The sequence below is a fragment of the Manis javanica genome, chromosome 2 (assembly GCF_040802235.1).
Source record: "Manis javanica isolate MJ-LG chromosome 2, MJ_LKY, whole genome shotgun sequence".
Lineage (NCBI taxonomy): Eukaryota > Metazoa > Chordata > Mammalia > Pholidota > Manidae > Manis > Manis javanica.
In genome coordinates, this window is record NC_133157.1 from 107,736,584 (window position 1) to 107,756,095 (window position 19,512).

Sequence of the window (19,512 nt, forward strand, 5' to 3'; positions counted from 1 at the left end):
TTATGCTTCAGAAGATTGGAGACTGACGAGAATTAGGCTTGAGATGGATTAATGATTGTACATTGAGCATTGACCCCCCTCTACTGAATTTTATTGTTGTTAACAACCATTTGACCAATAAATATGAGAGATGCCCTCTCAAAAAAAAAAAAAAAAAAGAACAGAAAGACTGGGAAAGGGGCACAGGAGAACTTTTTAGGGTAATAAAAATGTTCATTTTCTTGAAAAAAAAAAAAGCCGTGATTAATACTTCAGTCTCAAGTATGTGGCTTCTAAGATATTTAAAAATATATGCAGACCTTACTGGTTTTTCCTGAATAAACAAGGTCCAAATATTTTCTAGCGTCTCTGAACTAAAATGTTTAGATTTATGACAAAGACTTCCCTGATGGCTCTAAATCAACTTCACTAAACAGAACACTCTGCTCATGTATCCTATCTGGAAAATTGGCCAAAAGAATTAATTTGAAAAGACTAACTTTGGAGTATATAACTGTTGCATTCAAAAAACAGTATATATGCAATTATTGGAAAGACTTTAAAAATAATTTAAATACTGTGGGCAATTAGTTTCTCAACCCTGCTGGGAGTGTTCTCAAAATCCAGCTGTGTTCGCCAAACCTCAAAACTGCTGACTGCAGTGTGGCTATAATAGATGTAAAAGATGAATTAACATATTAACCAAGTACCTTCATTGAATTGCTACACCGATAAGTATTTATGTTTTAATTACTTAACTAATAAAGATGGCAAGGTCATTATGCTACTAATAGAATATATGTCCTTTAAAAATAACATTTGTTCAGTATCACTAAAATAAAAGGCATGAAGTTTTATAACTAAAAATAAATCTATATGTAATGATGCTTTTCCTCACCCATTCTTGAATGTTGCTATTGTGCATCTTTGCTCCTGCTGAGATGTTAATGTCAGTTCATAAACCGCGTCGCAACATGGTAATTAACACCTCCCTCCTTCTGGTGCAGGTCAGAGGCCTACTGATCTGGGCTCTCCTTGGTGGGGATGCCTGTTAAAATTCTACTCAACAAAACTTAAAGAATGTGTATGATATGTTTGCTTCAGCTGTATTTTTGACATGCAATGATGACGCATTACCTAGCCTACAATAGTTTTTGTGATGATGATGGGAAGTAAAAAGAAAATGTTGTAAATGAATACTGATGGCTACATTGTTCTTATAACAATGTAAGGAACATTTGTTCAAACCTACTTCTGAGTGGAGTTTTCTAACTATGGAAAATGATTTTAAAACTTCTTCGTGATTGTTTACTTTTAATACAGAAATAATGGGAGACAACTTTGTTAATCCTTATTAAGGTTTTTAGAGTTTACCACTGTTGCTAAAGAAAATAGTGCATGTCTGATATATAATAGGGCCTGTCGTATCAGGCTGGGTCTGGCAGACAGAGGTCAAGGCAGGCAACAGTTGATATAAGAAGAGGTAGACAAGGAGGAGGCTCAGCAAGATGGCGGTGTGACAGAGCAGAGGAAATCTCCTCCCAAAACCATATATATTTTTGAAAACACAACAAATACAACTATTCCTAAAAGAGAGACCAGATGATATAGGACAATAGCCAGGCTACATCCACACCTGCGAGGACCCAGGGCCTCACAAAGGGGATATGATACAAGCCATGGCCCAGAGGGACCCAAGGGCACCCCTCACCCCAGCTTCCTGGTGGGAGGAGAGGAATTGGAGCGGGGAGGGAGAGGAGCCCGGGACTGCTGAATACCCAGCCCTAGTCATCCGCACTGGGAGCACAAAATCCACACTACGTGATGTGCGAGATACTAGGGAAACAGAACAGTAAAATCTGTGAGCAGGTCCCAGCAGCCAGAGCCCCTGGGACAAAAGAAAAGCAAGTGCTTTTTGAAAGTCTTAAAGGGACAGGAGCCTCACCGCTAGACAGAAGCATCCCAGCACACTCAGCACAGCAGCTGGGAATCCTGGGGAACTCTGGGTGTCCTAACCCCCTGAGGTGAAGTGGAGCTCTGAGGCACCTCATGGAGATAAACAACCTCCCGCCTGTTCCCGCTAGGGCACAGCCCCACTACAGCAGAGCAGCAGCCTGAGGCTGATGACACCAACAGCAGCTCTGCAGAGCCACCTCTGCAGCCACCTGGGCCAGACGTAGAGGCCCCGTCAGCGTGCAGCTGCCCAGCACAAGCCGCTAGGGGTCACCGTTATCTCAGGAAAGGAAGGCCACAAACTAGCAAGTAGGGACTTCTCCCAGCTGACACAGGCGTCAACTGCCCATAACTAACTCTATCACCATGAAAAGGCAGAAGAATTTGATCCAGACCAAAATCACAGAGACAACCTCTGAGAAGGAGCCTGGGGAGATAGACTTAACCAATCTTCCTGAAAAAGAATTCAAAATAAAGGTCATAACCATGCTGATGGACCTGCAGAGAAAAATACAAGAGCTAACGGATAAAGTTGGGAGGGAGAACATAGAAATAAAATAATCTCTGGAAGGACTTAAAAGCAGAATGGATGAGATGCAAGAGGCCGTTAATGGAATAGAAATCAGAGAACAGGAACACAGAGAAGCTGACGCAGAGAGAGATAAAAGGATCTCAAGGAATGAAACAATATTAAGAGAACTGTGTGACCAATCCAAACAGAACAATGTCCACAGAAGAAGAAGAGAGAGAAAAAGGGATAGAAAGTGTATTTGAAGAAATAATTGCTGGAAACTTCCCTAAACTGGAGCAGGAAATAGTCACTCAAACCACAGAAGCACACAGAACTCCCAACAGAAGGGACCCAAGGAGGACAACACCAAGACACATAATAACTAAAATGGCAAAGATCAAGGACAAGGACAGAATATTAAAGGCAGCCAGAGAGAGAAAAAAGGTCACGTACAAAGGAAAACCCATCAGGCAATCACCAGACTTCTCAGCAGAAACCTTACAGGCCAGAAGAGAATGGCATGATATATTTAATGCAATGAAACAAAAGGGCCTTGAACCAAGAATACTGTATCCAGCACAATTATCATTTAAATATGAAGGAGGCATTAAACAATCCCCAGACAAGCAAAAGTTGAGTAAATTTGCCTCCCACAAAGCACCTATACAGGGTATTCTAGAGGGACTGCTCTAGATGGAAGCACTCCTAAGGCTAAATAGATGTCACCAGAGAAAATATAATCACAGCAAAGAAAGCAGACCAACCAAATACTAACTAAAGGCAAAAAATAAAATCAACTACCCATAAAAGCAGTCAAAGGAAACACAAAAGAGCGCAGAATAAAACACCTAACATATAAAGAATGGAGGAGAAGGAATAAGAAGGGAGAGAAATAAGGAATCATCAGACAGTGTTTATAATAGCTCAATAAGCAAGTTAAGTTAGACAGTAAGATAGTAAAGAAGCTAACCTTGAACCTTTGGTAACCACGAATTTAAAGCCTGCAATGGCAATAAGTACATATCTTTCAATAATTACCCTAAATGTAAATGGATTGAATGCACCAATCAAAAGACACAGAGTAATAGAATGGATAAAAAAGCAAGACACATCTATATGCTGCTTACAAGAGACTCACCTCAAACCCAAAGACAAGCACAAACTAAAAGTCAAGGGATGGAAAAAGATATTTCATGCAAACAACAGAGAGAAAAAAGCAGGTGTTGCAGTACTAATAAAAGACAAAATAGACATCAAAACAAAGAAAGTAACAAGAGATAAACAAGAACATTACATAATGATAAAGGGGTCAGTCCAACAAAATGATATAACCATTATTAATATAAATGCACCCAATAAAGGAGCACCAACATACGTGAAATAAATAATATTAACAGAATTAAAGGAGGAAACAGAATGCAATGCATTCATTCCAGGAGACTTTAACACACCACTCACTCCAAAGGATAGATCCAACAGACAGAAAATAAGTAAGGACACAGAGGCACTGAACAACACACTAGAACAGATGGACCTAATAGACATCTATAGAACTCTACACTCAAAAGCAACAGGATATACATTCTTCTCAAGTGCACATGGAACATTCTCCAGAATAGACCACATACTAGGCCACAAAAAGAGCCTCAGTAAATTCCAAAAGATTGAAATCCAACCAGCCAACTTTTCAAACCACAAAGGTATAAAACTAGAAATAAATTGTACAAAGAAAGCAAAAAGACTCACAAACATATGGAGGCTTAACAACATACTCTTAAATAATCAATGGATCAATGACCAAATTAAAATAGAGATCAAGCAATATATGGAAACAAATGACAACAACAACACAAAGCCCCAACTTCTGTGGGATGCAGCAAAAGCAGTCTTAAGAGGAAAGTATATAGCAATCCAGGCCTATTTAAAGAAGGAAGAACAATCCCAAATGAATAGTCTAACATCACAATTATCGAAACTGGAAAAAGAAGAACAAATGAGGCCTAAAGTCAGCAGAAGGAGGGACATAATAAAGATCAGAGAAGAAATAAATAAAATTGAGAAGAATAAAACAATAGAAAAAATCAATGAAACCAAGAGCTGGTTCTTTGAGAAAATAAACAAAATAGATAAGCCTCTAGCCAGACTTATTAAGAGAAAAAGAGAATCAACATGCATCAACAGAATCAGAAACGAGAAAGGAAAAATCACGACAGACCCCACAGAAATACAAAAAATACTATGAAAACCTATATGCCAGCAAGCTGGAAAACCTAGAAGAAATGGACAACTTCCTAGAAAAATACAACCTTCCAAGACTGACCAAGGAAGAAACAGAAAATCTAAACAGACCAATTACCAGCAAACTCATTCTATGAAGCCAACATCACTCCAATACCAAAACCAGGCAAAGACCCCACCAAAAGAGAAAACTACAGACCAATATCCCTGATGAATGTAGATGCAAATATACTCAACAAAATATTAACAAACAGAATTCAAAAATACAGCAAAAGGATCATACACCATGACCAAGTAGGATTCATCCCAGGGATGCAAGAATGGTACAACATTCAAAAGTCCAACATCATCCACCATATAAACAAAAAGAAGGACAAAAACCACTTGATCATCTCCATAGATGCTGAAAAAGCATTTGACAAAATTCAACATCCATTCATGATAAAAACTCTCAACAAAATGGGTATAGAGGGCAAGTACCTGAACATAATAAAGGCCATATATGATAAACCCACAGCCAACATCACACTGAATAGTGAGAAGCTTAAAGCTTTTCCTCTAAGATCAGGAACAACACAGGGATGTCCACTCTCCCCACTGTTATTCAACGTAGTACTGGAGGTCCTAGCCACGGCAATTAGACAAAACAAAGAAACACAAGGAATCCAGATTGGTTAAGAAGTAGTCAAACTGTCACTATTTGCAGATGACATGATATTGCACATAAAAAACCCTAAAGACTCCACTCCAAACCTACTAGAACTAATATCAGAATTCAGCAAAGTTGCAGGATACAAAATTAACACACAGAAATCTGTTGCTTTCCTATACACTAACAATGAACTAATAGAAAGAGAAAGCAGGAAAACAATTCCATTCACAATTGCATCAAAAAGAATAAAATACCTGGGAATAAACCTAACCAAGGAAGTGAAAGACCTATACCCTGAAAACTATAAGACACTCTTAAGAGAAATTAAAGAGGATACTAACAAATGGAAACTCATCCCATGCTCCCGGCTAGGAAGAATTAATATCGTCAAAATGGCCATCCTGCCCAAAGCAATATACAGATTTGATGCAATCCCTAACAAATTACCAACAGCATTCTTCAATGAACTGGAACAAGTAGTTCAAAAATTCATATGGAACCGCCAAAGACCCTGAATAGCCAAAGCAATCCTGAGAAGGAAGAATAAAGTGGGGGTGATCTTGCTCCCCAACTTCAAGCTCTACTACAAAGCCACAGTAATTAAGATAATTTTGTACTGGCACAAGAACAGAGCCAGAGCCCAGTGGAACAGAATAGAGTCCAAACATTAACCCAAACATACATGGTCAATTAATAAACGATAAAGGAGCCATGGACATACAATGGGGAAATGACAGTCTCTTCAACAGATGGTGCTGGCAAAACTGGACAGCTACATGTAAGAGAATGAAACTGGATCATTGTCTAACCCCATACACAAAAGTAAATTGAAAATGGATCAAAGACCTGAACGTAAGTCATGAAACCATAAAACTCTTAGAAAAAAACATAGGCAAAAATCTCTTAGATAGAAACATGAGTGACTTCTGCATGAACATATCTCCCTGGGTAAGGGAAACAAAAGCAAAAATGAACAAGTGGGACTATATCAAGCTGAAAAGCTTCTGTACAACAAAGGAAACCATCAATTAGAACAAAAAGGTATCCTACAGTATGGGAGAATATATTCATAAATGACAGATCTGATAAAAGGTTGACATCCAAAATATATAAAGAGCTCACACACCTCAACAAACAAAAAGGAAATAATCCAATTAAAAAATAGGCAGAGGAGCTGAATAGACAGTTCTCTAAAGAAGAAATTCAGATGGCCAACAGACACATGAAAAGCTGCTCCACATTGCTAATCATCAGAGAAATGCAAACTCAAACCACAATGAGATATCACCTCACACCAGTAAGGATCGCCACCATCCAAAAGACAAACAACAACAAATGTTGGCAAGGTTGTGGAGAAAGGGGAACCCTCCTACACTGCTGGTGGGATTGTAAATTAGTTCAACCATTGTGAAAAGCAGTATGGAGGTTCCTCAAAAAACTAAAATAAAAAATACCATTTGACCCAGGAATTCCACTTCTAGGAATTTACCCTAAGAATGCAGCAGCCCAGTTTGAAAATGCCATATGCACCCCTATGTTTATCACAGCACTATTTACAATAGCCAAGAAATGGAAGCAACCTAAGTGTCCATTAGTAGATGAATGGATAAAGAAGATGTGGTACATATACACAATGGAATATTATTCAGCCATAAGAAGGAAACAAATCCTACCATTTGCAACCACATAGATGGAGCTAGAGGGTATTATGCTCAGTGAAATAAGCCAGGTGGAGAAAGACAAGTATCAAATGATTTCACTTATCTGTGGAGTATAAGAACAAAGGAAAACTGAAGGAGCAAAACAGCAGCAGAATCACAGAACCCAAGAATTGACTACCAGTTATCAAAGGGAAAGGTACTGGGGAGGTTGGGTGGGAAGGGAGGGATAAGGCAAAAAAAAAAGAGGGGGGCATTACTATTAGCAGTATAATGTAGGGGGGCACGGGAAGGGTTGTACAACACAGAGAAGACAAGTAGTGATTTTATAGCATCTTACTATGCTGATGGACAGTGACTGTAATGGGGTATGTGGGGAGAACTTGGTGATGGGGAAGTTTAGTAAACATAATGTTGCTCATGTAATTGTAGATGAATGATACCAAAAGAAAAAAAAGAAAAAAGAAAATAAAGAAGAGGAGATTAGGACAAAGATACACACATAAGGAAGACCAAGTAAAGACAACAAAACATGGCCATCTACAAGCCAAGGAGAGAGGCCTCAGGAGAAATCAATGCTGCTAATACCCAAACCTCAGACTTGTAGCCTGCAGAGTTGAGAAAGTAAATTTCTGTTTTTTAAGCCACACACACACAATAAAAAGTATACACGCATTGTGCTTTCTCCTTATAGCACTGCTGATCCTCCTCCATCCCTCCAGGACCTTCTTTGCGCACCCAATTTCTGTTATTACTCTAGGCGCTAGCGTGTGAATCACCTATTTCAGGAATACTTACCTGATCTTGTCTGCATTACGTGGCCCTCCTGAGCGATCTTAGTCTTCCATCATCTAGCATGTTTAACACGGCATTGTGATTGCCTGTTTACTTGCCTGTTCTAGGTTCACTGATACTAAGTGGGGGCTCAATAACTAATAAATGAATTACTAAATAGGTCCAGAGGGACTTTAGTTCACTCATCATAACATACATAGGTCATTACAGTGCTAGAAGTGAAATTAGCAGAACTAGACCACCAGAAATTCTTGATTCAGTGCTCTTTTGATTATGTCATGTGATGGGTACTAAACTCACCATCCCAAGAGGGCCTGTGACAATCATTGAATGGCCTGATCTTATGGATGGACCAAACAAAAGTTGAGATGTGTACAAATTTTAGGTCTGACATTGTCCATGTCTTTCCATGACCTCTCTTTTGTTCTCAAATAGCTAAGAAGGATTGGGGTAGATGGAAAACAGAACTGAGTAGGTATGATAAGGTCTGGGTTCCACTGAAAAGAATACTGAATCAAGCAAATTTTGCCAATATTAAAAACCTTAATTTTACAGCCTGTCTTCAGATTTAGGATTCATAAGGCCTCTCTATATTATCCACAAAGCCCCTCTATATTAACTATGTACTGGACAGTGAAATTCAACTTACTGCAGTAAAACTTAGCCTTGAAGAATTCTGGTATGGGTTGAAAGGAAATGTTTCCCATAATACACACAGTCATATATACAGATGTGAGTATATATGTTTAGAATATAAGTCACTTAAACTAGTCAAAGCTGTCACATTTATAAGAGGAGTGATGTGGAAGGGGGAAATAAAATCACATCTTTTATTAAATAAAATACTCCAAATATACATAAATTAAAACTATAATTTCATCTTTGGTGCTTGTGATATAATTAATCTCTCATATTTTACAGATTCATGTCAACATAGCTTGCCAGTGAAATGAAAACTGTATTATGTATATACAGTGTGAGCATATTATTTTTCACAATTATATAACATGGCACTGCTAGTCTCTAGCTGAAAGTTGAAATTATTATATAGATATCATTCCAAATGTGCATTTATTGACACAATGTTTTCACTATCACAAACAATGCAGATATTCTCTAAAACTTCAAAATCAAGAGAAATAAAGGCTTAAAACTTAATTCAGGAATGAATTGCTTTAAAAAAGGATTATAATTCAATTATACTGTGTTTATTATATGTCTGGCAAAGCAATCTCTACTAATATTTACTCACTGGCATTGAGAAACTGGCATTGAATTTTGGCCTTAAATAGTAAATACAGCACCATTCTCAAATGGTCATTTAAAAGCAAACAAATACTCTAGTGTTTGTTAGTACTAATCAAAATCAAGAATACAAAGGGCCATATGTATGCTTAGTTCATAGCAAATGAGACATACGATCATAAGCTGCTTTGGTAATTGCTTTTGCTGCATTCTTCTGAATATCTGGAATTGTAGAGTTTTCTGCAAATGACAGGAGCTTCTTAATACCCCCTGTCTGCTGAATCAGCACCATTGTGTTCCTATCTTCAAGACAATTGGCTATCACTGCAAGTGCTTCTATATGAAGGTCATTCAATTCCTAATAATAAAAGCAAACACAACTTCAGAAAGTTGACCTAAAAGAAATTTGGAAATTATACTTCCCAAATTTTACTACAAGATGGACCAAGGTCACTGGGAACATAATGAAATTAATTTTGTTGTGACAGAGGCCAAGGAAACAGTTCTGTTTATTAATACATGATTCTCCCTAACCATTTGCCCCATCTTTTCACATTTTCTCTACTCCAAAATATTTTATAGATAATAAATAATTACTGGAAACTTAGAGTAGTGGTAGCCAAGTGAAATTGCTCATACAACCTTACTCTGACAACAATTTTAAAATGCAAAGAAAATATTTTTTGAAAAAGTAGACAGAAGCTGAAGGAAAGTATACTCCTTAAAATCTCCAACTGGTAAGGGAAGTGTGAGTCTGTGGCCTTCTTGCCTAAGGAATCTCCCATATCCCCACAGGATAGTGGGAAACTGCAGCTTTTTCTAAAAAGCTACAAATTTGAGGTGGAAATCCTTAAGGTGGGGAAACATATGAGGGGTGCCCCACTGTCCTGGTGTGCACACAGTGTTGCTTCTGATCAAGGAACTCCCCCCACAGCCAAGGGGGGTGGCAATGGGCCCAGGCCCATGGAATTCTGTCTTACCATGGTCTTATGATGGTCAATTTTTATGTTTTAATGGAGCTAAGCCATAGTATCCAGATATTTGGACAAACATTATTCTAAATGTGTCTGTGAAGGCATTTTTATATAAAAATAATATTTAAATCAGTAGACTGCATAAAGCAGATTACCCTCCATAATGTGGGGGTAAATTACTCTCCTTGCTTTACTAGAGAAAATCATCATAGACAAAGGTTAAAAGACTAATTCTAAGCATTTCAGGAACTCATGAAGAATATCCTAGACTCCTAAACAAAAATTTTAAATCTTAAATCTTCTAAACCAGAGATTAGAAAAAAATATTTTATAATGGCCTCTATAATTTGTCTGAGTTAATCATGTTGATAAACTATGTAGCAATAAGCAAATAAGTCCGTTATACCTACTATGCTTAAACATAATAAAATTTCATTTTTAAAAGTATCATACAATTCATATTCTATAACAACATCTAGAAAAGATGCATTTCCTCATAGAAAGTTAATGAGTGTTACAAATACCTTAGTTTCCAGGATCTTAATAAGGTGGTCCACACCTTGATTGTCTCTAAGCATTGCTTGTGACTCCTTATCATTTGTAATAACACCTAAGGTTTTAAGAGCCAACGACTGAATAACTGGATATTCTGACTTCAAGAGATCTAACATAGGAGGGATTGCATTAAATTCTTGAAGTGTAGTTCGACACTGAAAGTCCTGACATGAAATACAAATGATCAAATCAGTAATTTTTAAAACAAAATACCGTCTCAAGAATGAACTCTATTTTCTAACAACATTGTAAGTTATAATTTTCCCTTCTTTTATTCCACATTATCTTCCAAAATAACTCACAAACAAAATAAGCAGACTCTAAATTGACAACATCAAAATTCATTTTAACTATGCAGACACTGTCAAGAACAGGAAATAGACATCATCTATGCCTTTGCAGTATCTGTTGTTTCTTTACTATTCAGCAAATTCCTATTACTATAAAGAGCACTACAATAAAATCTATGTGTAATAAAATCCTTTTCATATTCTATACCCTGTTTCAAATAATATTTGATCAAATGAAATGATGGTATCAATTCTTTATTATCTTCATTAAATGGATTGTTTATGAAATCCTTATATGCTGTTGTCAGGCCCTGTGCATGCAAATTTACACCAGGTTTAGTTCAGACACATGACCTTTACTGAAGACACTGACAATTTCAAGGAGTCAATAGAGTCCAGACAAGTTGCTCTGCACTGTGTGTCTGTAATTCTGTGTGTGTGACTGGTGGTAGGAGAGAGAAACTGGGTAGGCAACAGAGAAAAGGCCAAAATCCATAAAGCCCCCAAACTGATTGTAAATTACATGACATTTTAAATCAAAACCATGGTAAACATAAAACACGATTAAAGGTGGACAAGGGTGCACTACAGCTTAGCTTTCCTCTACCCATCCTTCAACTGATCTCTAATGTTGAGCTTTCCTCAGGTATAACAATTGTAGGTTGCTGTTTGTTATAGGTTGAATTGTGTCCCCCCAAAATATATGTTGAAGTCCTAACCCTCAGTATCTCAAAATGAGACTTATTTGGAAATAGGTCGTTGAGGATGTAATCAGTTAAAATAAGGTCATAGTGGAGTCGGGTGGGTACTCAAAGGGGTCCTTTTAAGATCTGTGTCTTCATAAGAGGAGAGAGTACAGAGGGAGAGGTTGCAGCAGTACAGCCTCAAACCAGGGACCGCCAAGGACCAATTGCCGGCACCAGAAGCTCAGAAGAGACCAGGAAGGCCACAGAGGGAGCATGGTCATGCTGACACCCGGATTCCAGACTTCCAGCTCCAGAATGGTGAGGGAATGCATTCCTGTTGTTTTATGCCACCTAGTTCATGGTACTTTAATACACTGTTATTAAGTAGTACCTCTGGTATGAAGAAAAATGGGGGTAAGTTTTTCATTTCTGTTTGATAAGAAGTATAGGGAAATGGAGCTGTGAGGAGTCTTGAGATGACAAAGACATGGATAGGATTATTTATGTCGACTGGGTGAGGCAGAGTAACTGGAGAGGGAAACAACTGCGCTTGCTCTTCAAGCTGTCTCTTTAGGGAGGAGGGGGGAAACCCAGTGAGTGCCCAGCTGTGTGGCGCTGACGTTTGAGACCAGGGACCTATGCTCTTGCTGCCTTTCAGCATGAACCCACTTGTCTCTGTTTCTATACAATTTGTCTAGATACTCTGCCTCTCAATGACCCCTCCCTCCCTTTGCTGCACTCTCTCTTCCTTGTACACTGTACGGCTGGCTGTCCAAAATGGTGTTTCTCTATTTTTGGTTTATGTGAAGCTTATCAGATATGTGTGGGAACGGTTCAGGAACTGAGCAGGAAAAGAAGCAGAGCAGCACTGGGCTGACCTGCTGAGGAGATGTGCATTGGGTGGGGGGCTGGTGGGGGACAGAGGACAGGACAAGTGGGGGAGAGAGGACAAGACAGGTGGGGGAGGGGAAGGTAGACTGTTTCTTTTCAAAGCAAAGGAAAACATCACAGTGAGACAGCATCTTGCACTTGTGAGCAATGAGTTCTGTTCAGCGTACTCTACTCATAGGTTGTCACCAATAAATAAGTCTAATGCAAAATCTTGGTACACTGAATAGGGCATATATTACACCCAGTGTGCTTAGATCACCAAGGTGAGATCAGTAGGTAACTGCTCAGGGCCAAACCTAGTTCAACATGAACATTACAAATTTTCTGTTTCAGAAGAAATACATTTTATTTAGTATAATCTCATCTTAATTTGCAAGCCATTCTATTCTTTTAAAATTTAAATACACTCCTAAAATGCCCTTTCGTGGAAGATGTCTCTTACAAAAGGTGAAAACTGAAAGGTATCTACACTAAACTTCCACTTCTCTCCCCTGAATGATAGCTACTATATGGTGCCAAGAAGAACTGATAATTCAAAACTAGTGAGTTTTTAAAAGCTTTTTCCTTTTTTCAAAGGATTAGTAAATTCTATAATGAGCATTTGTCAAAACACATTTTTAGAAATTACTCATACCTGGACCAAGTTGTAAATGCATTCAATGGAATTCTTCTTCACATCAGGGTCTGGGCTGCTCAGCAGTCTAATCAGTGGCTCTAACCCACCGTGTTCAAATATTTGCACTTTGCCGGTATACTCTACAGACATGTTTGCTAGGCAAAGACTAGCGAATTCATGGATAACTACTTCTTCTGCATATCAAAAATAACACAAAAATTCAACCATTACTTTAAAACATGCTTGGAAACCAAAGCTCCACAAATCTTACGTTGGTTGGGGCCCAGCTTGGTTTGAGAGAGTTTAATGACAATTCGCATTTGACATTTCATAAACTATTTTCAGTAAGTTTAATCAAGTGTGAAAAATAAACCAGTCCTATTTTTGAAATAGATACAGGATGCAAAGTTACCTTCTGGCGCAAGCTGAGCAATAACAGAATTCATGACATCTAATTCTCTTAACAATTTTTTAATATCATCTACAAAAGAAGAAACAGAACACACAATGTTTATTAATAATAACAATGGCAATGTTGATTAGGTACTTCCTTATGAGATAAGTTCTATTATTATCTAATTTTGCAGACAAGGAAATTGAGGCTCAAAATCACACAGCAAATAAGTAGTGGGGCCATGTTTCCAGCCTGGGTCTGTTTCACCCTAGACAGACTATCTAGCTTCTGCTCCTTGATCACTGAGATACACTACCTTCCAAAACACTAGAAGAGATAATCATAAAAGTGCAAAATGTGCCTAAAGGACCCAAGAGTAGAGTTACTATGTCTCACATTTGTTTATTGTATAATAATAGTTCTTTTTTTGTTTTTTGGGAAGGGTATTTTTCAATTTTGATTTTAGTAAACTTGTACAGAATGCAAATAATGCAGCCTTTTTCAATTAATACATCATTTACATTCTATTTGATTATCACAAATGCCAAAAATGATTAAAGATAAGTATATTAATTTTTTTGAAGCTCATTTTTGTGTTATTTATATGAGCCTAAATAAAGTCTCATTCAGAGAGGTGTGCCCTTATTTCTGTACTGCCATCCTTAACCCCTTTTTCTGAGAAGTCAGGCATAGCTGCTACTTTAGTTTTGCAATTTCTCTTCTTGAACGATGATCTTTGTCTTTGAGTCAAAATTAGCATTACCAGAATTGTGGAAAAATTCACTTTCCAGAAGCTGAAGCAGATGGTTTCTGGATGATTTTGTCCTCCTTAACCATTGGACATACTTGGATTTTATCAGATGCCTTTTCATGTAGGACACAGGGAAGTAGCTCTTCTTCAACCTGTCAAAACTTCCTCTCTCTGCTTCTAATCCAAAGGGCCAGCAAACTTACAGCTAGCTACATGTACATGAACACGATGGAGATACAAAAGAAAAATCAAAGTGTAGTGTCCCAAAAAGAGGACATCACTTTACAATCAACATTTGTTTTTAAAAAAAGTGTTACCTCCACAGGATAAGAAATAATGGCCTTGATGTAGTCCTTAGATCCTCCCACGAGTTCTGAGCTTCAGACATGTGCACCTTCCAGGAAAGCGTGCTGGTATTCTCCTCTCACTCGGATGAGTCCAGTCTGTATCATTTGGAGTGATTTTTGTGAAAGCCAGACCAAGGTCCATTTTTACACACTTGATGAAAAGTATTTCTGGCCTTTTAGTTCACCGAGTACATTTTCCACCTAGTATTCAGAATAACCTTCCATGTACTACAAAGTTTCTGCTGTAACACAGACCATGAAGTCAAGAAGATTTCGTGCTCTGTATTCTCTCTGCTCCTCTTGTTTCTCTGCAGGAAGGATCTGCTCCCACGGAGAGAGGCCGCTGTGCTGCAGCTGTGTGTGACGCTGCAGCTGTGTGTGACACTGCACCTGGGTCTGCCCAAACAAGTTAAAACTTTCATCAGAGGTTTCTCTGTGCCACAAAATTCCTTTCCATATGTGAATTTAGCCCCAATCTGTTCAAAAACAGATCTAGTAGCTCTATCCACTAAACCATTTCCTTATGACTTCATGGATGATTCAGATTCCCTAGTAGATTTTGTAAATTGGTGGCACAGCTGATCAGCTTGTTAATATGCTTTTTGACACCAGATTGTTCCAAGAAACCTTTTCTTGAGGTTAAATCAGCACATATAATGGATAAGCTGCTACCTCTGTCATTTTAAACAAAATACTGATCTCTGGTTCCTTTCTCAACAGAGAACACTTTCTGATATGGCAACTGAATGGAAACTCTGACTTGCAGCTGGGCCACATGAACCCGTTCTAGCTAGACAAGTGGCACCAACAATTTTAGGTGCTCCAGGACTGCCAGCACTGTCACTTCATGGAGTACTTTCATGCAATCTGTTTTAATTGCATTCTCATTTTCACTTTAGGTTGCTTAGTATTTATTGACCATCTGATTTATTTTTGACTTTGTATACTCTTTTACATCAACCTTCTCCTGAATGGTAAGCTCTTCAGATTACCTGAAGTCATGTAAAGTCTGGGCTTCAAGGATTTTTATGAACTTTGTCTTTGAAATGAGCCTCTGTTACATGGCCTCATGAAATCAAGCACAAACTGGTGGGCAAAAGAAGACAGCAGCTCCATTTTGTCAAAAAGGTTTAACAGAGTAATTTAAATGCCTATCCTGGATGACCCCGGCTTGGCACAGATACAATTCATTCACTCCAGGAAAAAACAAGCAGCAGCAGTCAAGAACTTGTTTGCAAATGAAAAAGGCAAAGATGGTTCTCATAGCCATCCTTTTAGCACCTGGCATTCTGTTGGAACAGTCTGTTGGTCCATCCACTATGGTCATAGTAATATCATTAAGTACCTGAAAACCACATGAAGATACAAATTTCTGAAGAAGCATCAATTATTTAAGACTGATCAAAGATGATGATTTAATCATGCATTTGCAGAGGTGCATTTATTCACATATTAGTCTGGAAACATGACTATTCATTTACATCAAATGACTAATTGCTCATTTTTTGTTCCATGTTTCCTTGGACAAATATGAAAAGTGAAGCAATAGTTGCTAATGTGTTGGTTTCATTAACAAAAAAGCAACTTCACAAGCAGTTGAGGATGCCATGTGTTTTGTCCATGTCATTAGTTCAAATAGAAAATCAGATAATTACAATGATGGTTTGATTTTTTCACCCAATTCATGCAATCAAAAGAAATAAGATCAAGTGGACTCTTAGAAGTTCACTCATCTTATCTGAGACCCACGCACTCACTAGTGAACTTTGCAGTTGCAGAATTCACAAGTCCCAGCACTGGTCACAGCCCAGCTTACAAAGTGGGGTTAACAGGCCTCAGGGAGCCATCTCATTTAGAACCCAAATGCAACAGCAATTCTCAGTACTTCAGGCTCACAGGCTCCTTTAGAAACTCATGAAATTCAATATATAACCCTGCTTAGAAAAATTCTGCAAACAATTTGGAGGGCTTCACAAGTTATAAATTCCTCATATGTTAAAAGATGAGAATACTAAATAAAATGAATAATATAAATTAAAAACAAAAGTAAGCAGGAAAAAGTCATAGAAACCTAGATATTTCAATTAGAAAATACAAATATAAACAGGAAATTATAATTCCCCTCTCCAAATGAGATGTATTCTCCCCGAAAATCACGTAGAAGGAGAACATGGCAGCATGTGCACTGATGTTTAGGACCACAGAAGATTTGGTGAATAGAAAATCTACTAAACTATGAGTCAGAGAATAAAGTACTAATTCTTGCTCTGATCTTATTTCTTCTACTAACCACCTGCGTGACTTTGGGCAAGGAACCTCATCCTTTGAAGGATCTTTCCTATTTTTAAAATTAGGAGCTACAGAGGACAAAGTGGCAGGAAATTGGTGAAGGGGATAAAAAGGTACAAAATTCCTACTATAAAATAAATTAGCCACAGAGATGAAAGTACAGAATAGAGAATATAGTCAATAATATTGTATTATCTTTGTATGTTGACAGACGGTAAAGACAGTTGTCATGGTGTGCATTTAGTATTGTAAATAATTGTCAAATAACTATATTGTACACCTCAATAAAAAATTACAAAAAATAAGGAGTTGCATGAAAGGTCTTACAAAGCACTGCTGGTTCTCAAACTTTGTGGTGTGTAAGCAAAATAAAACATAAGAAATTTTCAAGTTTTCTCTTTTTTGGGTATAAATACATTCTACATAGTTCATCCAATATGGCAGAATTAGTACACAGGCAACCAGCAACCCCTGAGGTAAATTTATGAAGGCTCCAACAATACAAATGATTACTACCTTATTTAACTTCTCTGTACCGCAATTGCCTATATGTAAAGGCAATAATAACAGCACCAACCTCATTAAACTTTAATATATAAATAGCATGTAGAACAGTGCCTGGCACATTATGTTATATTAAGTGTTGACTAATGTCACCATAATCTAGTTGGTGGAACATCCACTCCCCGAAAACTGTCATCCTGCTGCCATCCCCAGAAATACTCCCAGAGTCCCTGCCTTACAGCACAGCCACCATTAGAGCTCCAGCATTTGCCACCAGAACACTTTCCCCTAACAAACGCGATGTTGTCCCATCTGAAACGTTCCCTGCCCCCTGCAGGTGCTATTTGTACAGTCTCTGCAGCAGAGGGTGTAATGGCACAGATGCCACACATAATTATCCTTCCCCTTCTTGTCCCATCCTCCATTCATAGCTATCTCTGAAGACACAAAGGCCACAGTCCCTGCTGGACACCCTGGAATAAGGACACCCCACTGTGTCACAGAGAGTCCAGGGAAGGTGAGGTGCAGGGGCAGGAAGTTAGGGGAGGATCTGTGCTGGTGCTTTTGCAGAGACAACAGGGAGGGTGGAAGGTATGATTTTAGCTATGCACCATGACAGAGAGAACTGTGTTTATTCTTAGCAGCCTAAGTTTCATGTTAGAATTCATTCCACCAAGAAGGTAATTTTTTATTACAAATTATAACTCTTTTGTTGGCTAACTCAAAAGCCTACCATTATAACATGAAAACGACTCTCAAATGCAAACCATATCCTGCTCATTAGTCAGGGGCTGCCTTTATTGGCATGGTTTTGGTCAAATTGATATTCTAACAGACATAATAGCATATTTTAATTAATACAAGATATATGAAAATATTCAAGCAAATAATAGGCCTGTTTTAAAGAATGAATATATGTCTAAGTTTATTTTCAGCAAATTATTATTTGCAGTTTCAGAAAAAAAAATGTATCAAAAAGCTTTACCCTGGGCTTCCTTCACTGTGAAATACATATGAAGTACAGCTTCTATATAGGCAGACAAATTATATTATACTAACTCAAGAAAAAATTATTTTAATCCTAAAAGACAATGGTTGCTTTTCCAATTTGTAAGACTGGACCATACTACAATATCAACTTTCACAGTTTTGCATGGATATAAGTGCACATATTTTTATATTTTAAAAACATCCCTTAAAATGTGAAATACACATTTTTGCTTTATGTTTAACAATTTTGTTAATAATAAAGTCACTTTAAGTAAAATTAAAATGAAGCCACCAAAAATTAAATTTAAAAGAGGTAATGCATGAGATTATCTGATTATTTTAAAAAGTTGATACTTACTATTAGAAGCCAGGATTCCACATATCATAGTAGCATTTCTTCTTACGATTTTGTCTTCATGAGTGAGTAGTTTAGTTAAAGGTTCCACAGCTCCAAGTTCAAGGAGGGTTGCTTTATTTTCCTCACCTGACATCACAGGTAAAATAAAATGCTTGGATATCATCAATCTCATCAGAATTTGTTGTGTCATTCCAATTTATTTGTCATCTGCCTTTCACATTCCTCTTTGCTTCCACACATCCATCTCAGACCAAACTGCAGAGCATAGGTATCCTGGACATGTGCTGCTCGCCTTCCCCGCTGTTTACAGAGCTGGCTTCCTCTTGCCATTCAGTTCTTAGCTCATACTGCACCTCCTGAGGGGGGGCCCCTGGCCACCCTAGCCAATGTTATCACTACATCTAGGTCTTCCTTATATCTCTTTATCATGCTTTATGGTATTCACACCACTTAGCAATCTCCATGCTTTGTTTGCTTACTCCACCATACTTTACTTTCCATGAGAACAAATACCTTTCTGTCTTATTCTCTCAGATCCCCAGTGCCTAGCACAGGGCCAGCCCCACACTGGCATAATACATTGCATAATTGCATAATTAAATATAAAAATTAATGCACACAGTCCCCATTGCAAGTTAGAGAGTATGTGGTGGAGGTTGAAGGGCTCATTTCTCACCTATTATGTCATGTGAGACATGCCTGCAGCAGAGCCACCAGGGTAACTGGTGACCCCTTAGCTGTGGCAAGAAGGCCCAGAACCAGAAGGTCAGTTAAGGCTAGAGTCTCACCTAAATGTAGAAACAGTTTATCCATCCCTGGATGAGGGGGATATCATT

General features: G+C 37.9%; 1 protein-coding gene across 7 annotated transcripts in view; it reads right to left on the reverse strand.

The window, feature by feature from the left end:
* Positions 1-19,512, reverse strand: part of ARMC3 (armadillo repeat containing 3) — a 97,846-nt gene that overhangs the window by 59,358 nt on the left and 18,976 nt on the right. For 5 of the 7 annotated variants that reach the window (XR_005057946.2, XR_005057947.2, XM_037006042.2 and 2 more), the window contains exons 4-8: positions 18,677-18,802; positions 13,456-13,524; positions 13,062-13,237; positions 10,530-10,724; positions 9,206-9,389 (exon numbers count right to left, since the gene is read on the reverse strand). Coding sequence is in view for 5 of the 7 variants with exons in the window: in XM_037006042.2 (XP_036861937.2) it covers positions 9,206-9,389; positions 10,530-10,724; positions 13,062-13,237; positions 13,456-13,524; positions 18,677-18,802 (750 nt within the window). In the remaining 2 variants the exon portion in view is untranslated. Of the gene's footprint in view, positions 1-9,205; positions 9,390-10,529; positions 10,725-13,061; positions 13,238-13,455; positions 13,525-14,505; positions 14,932-18,676; positions 18,803-19,512 lie in introns of those variants that run through there. The other 2 variants (XM_037006043.2, XM_073229100.1) reach the window with 2 other exon arrangements.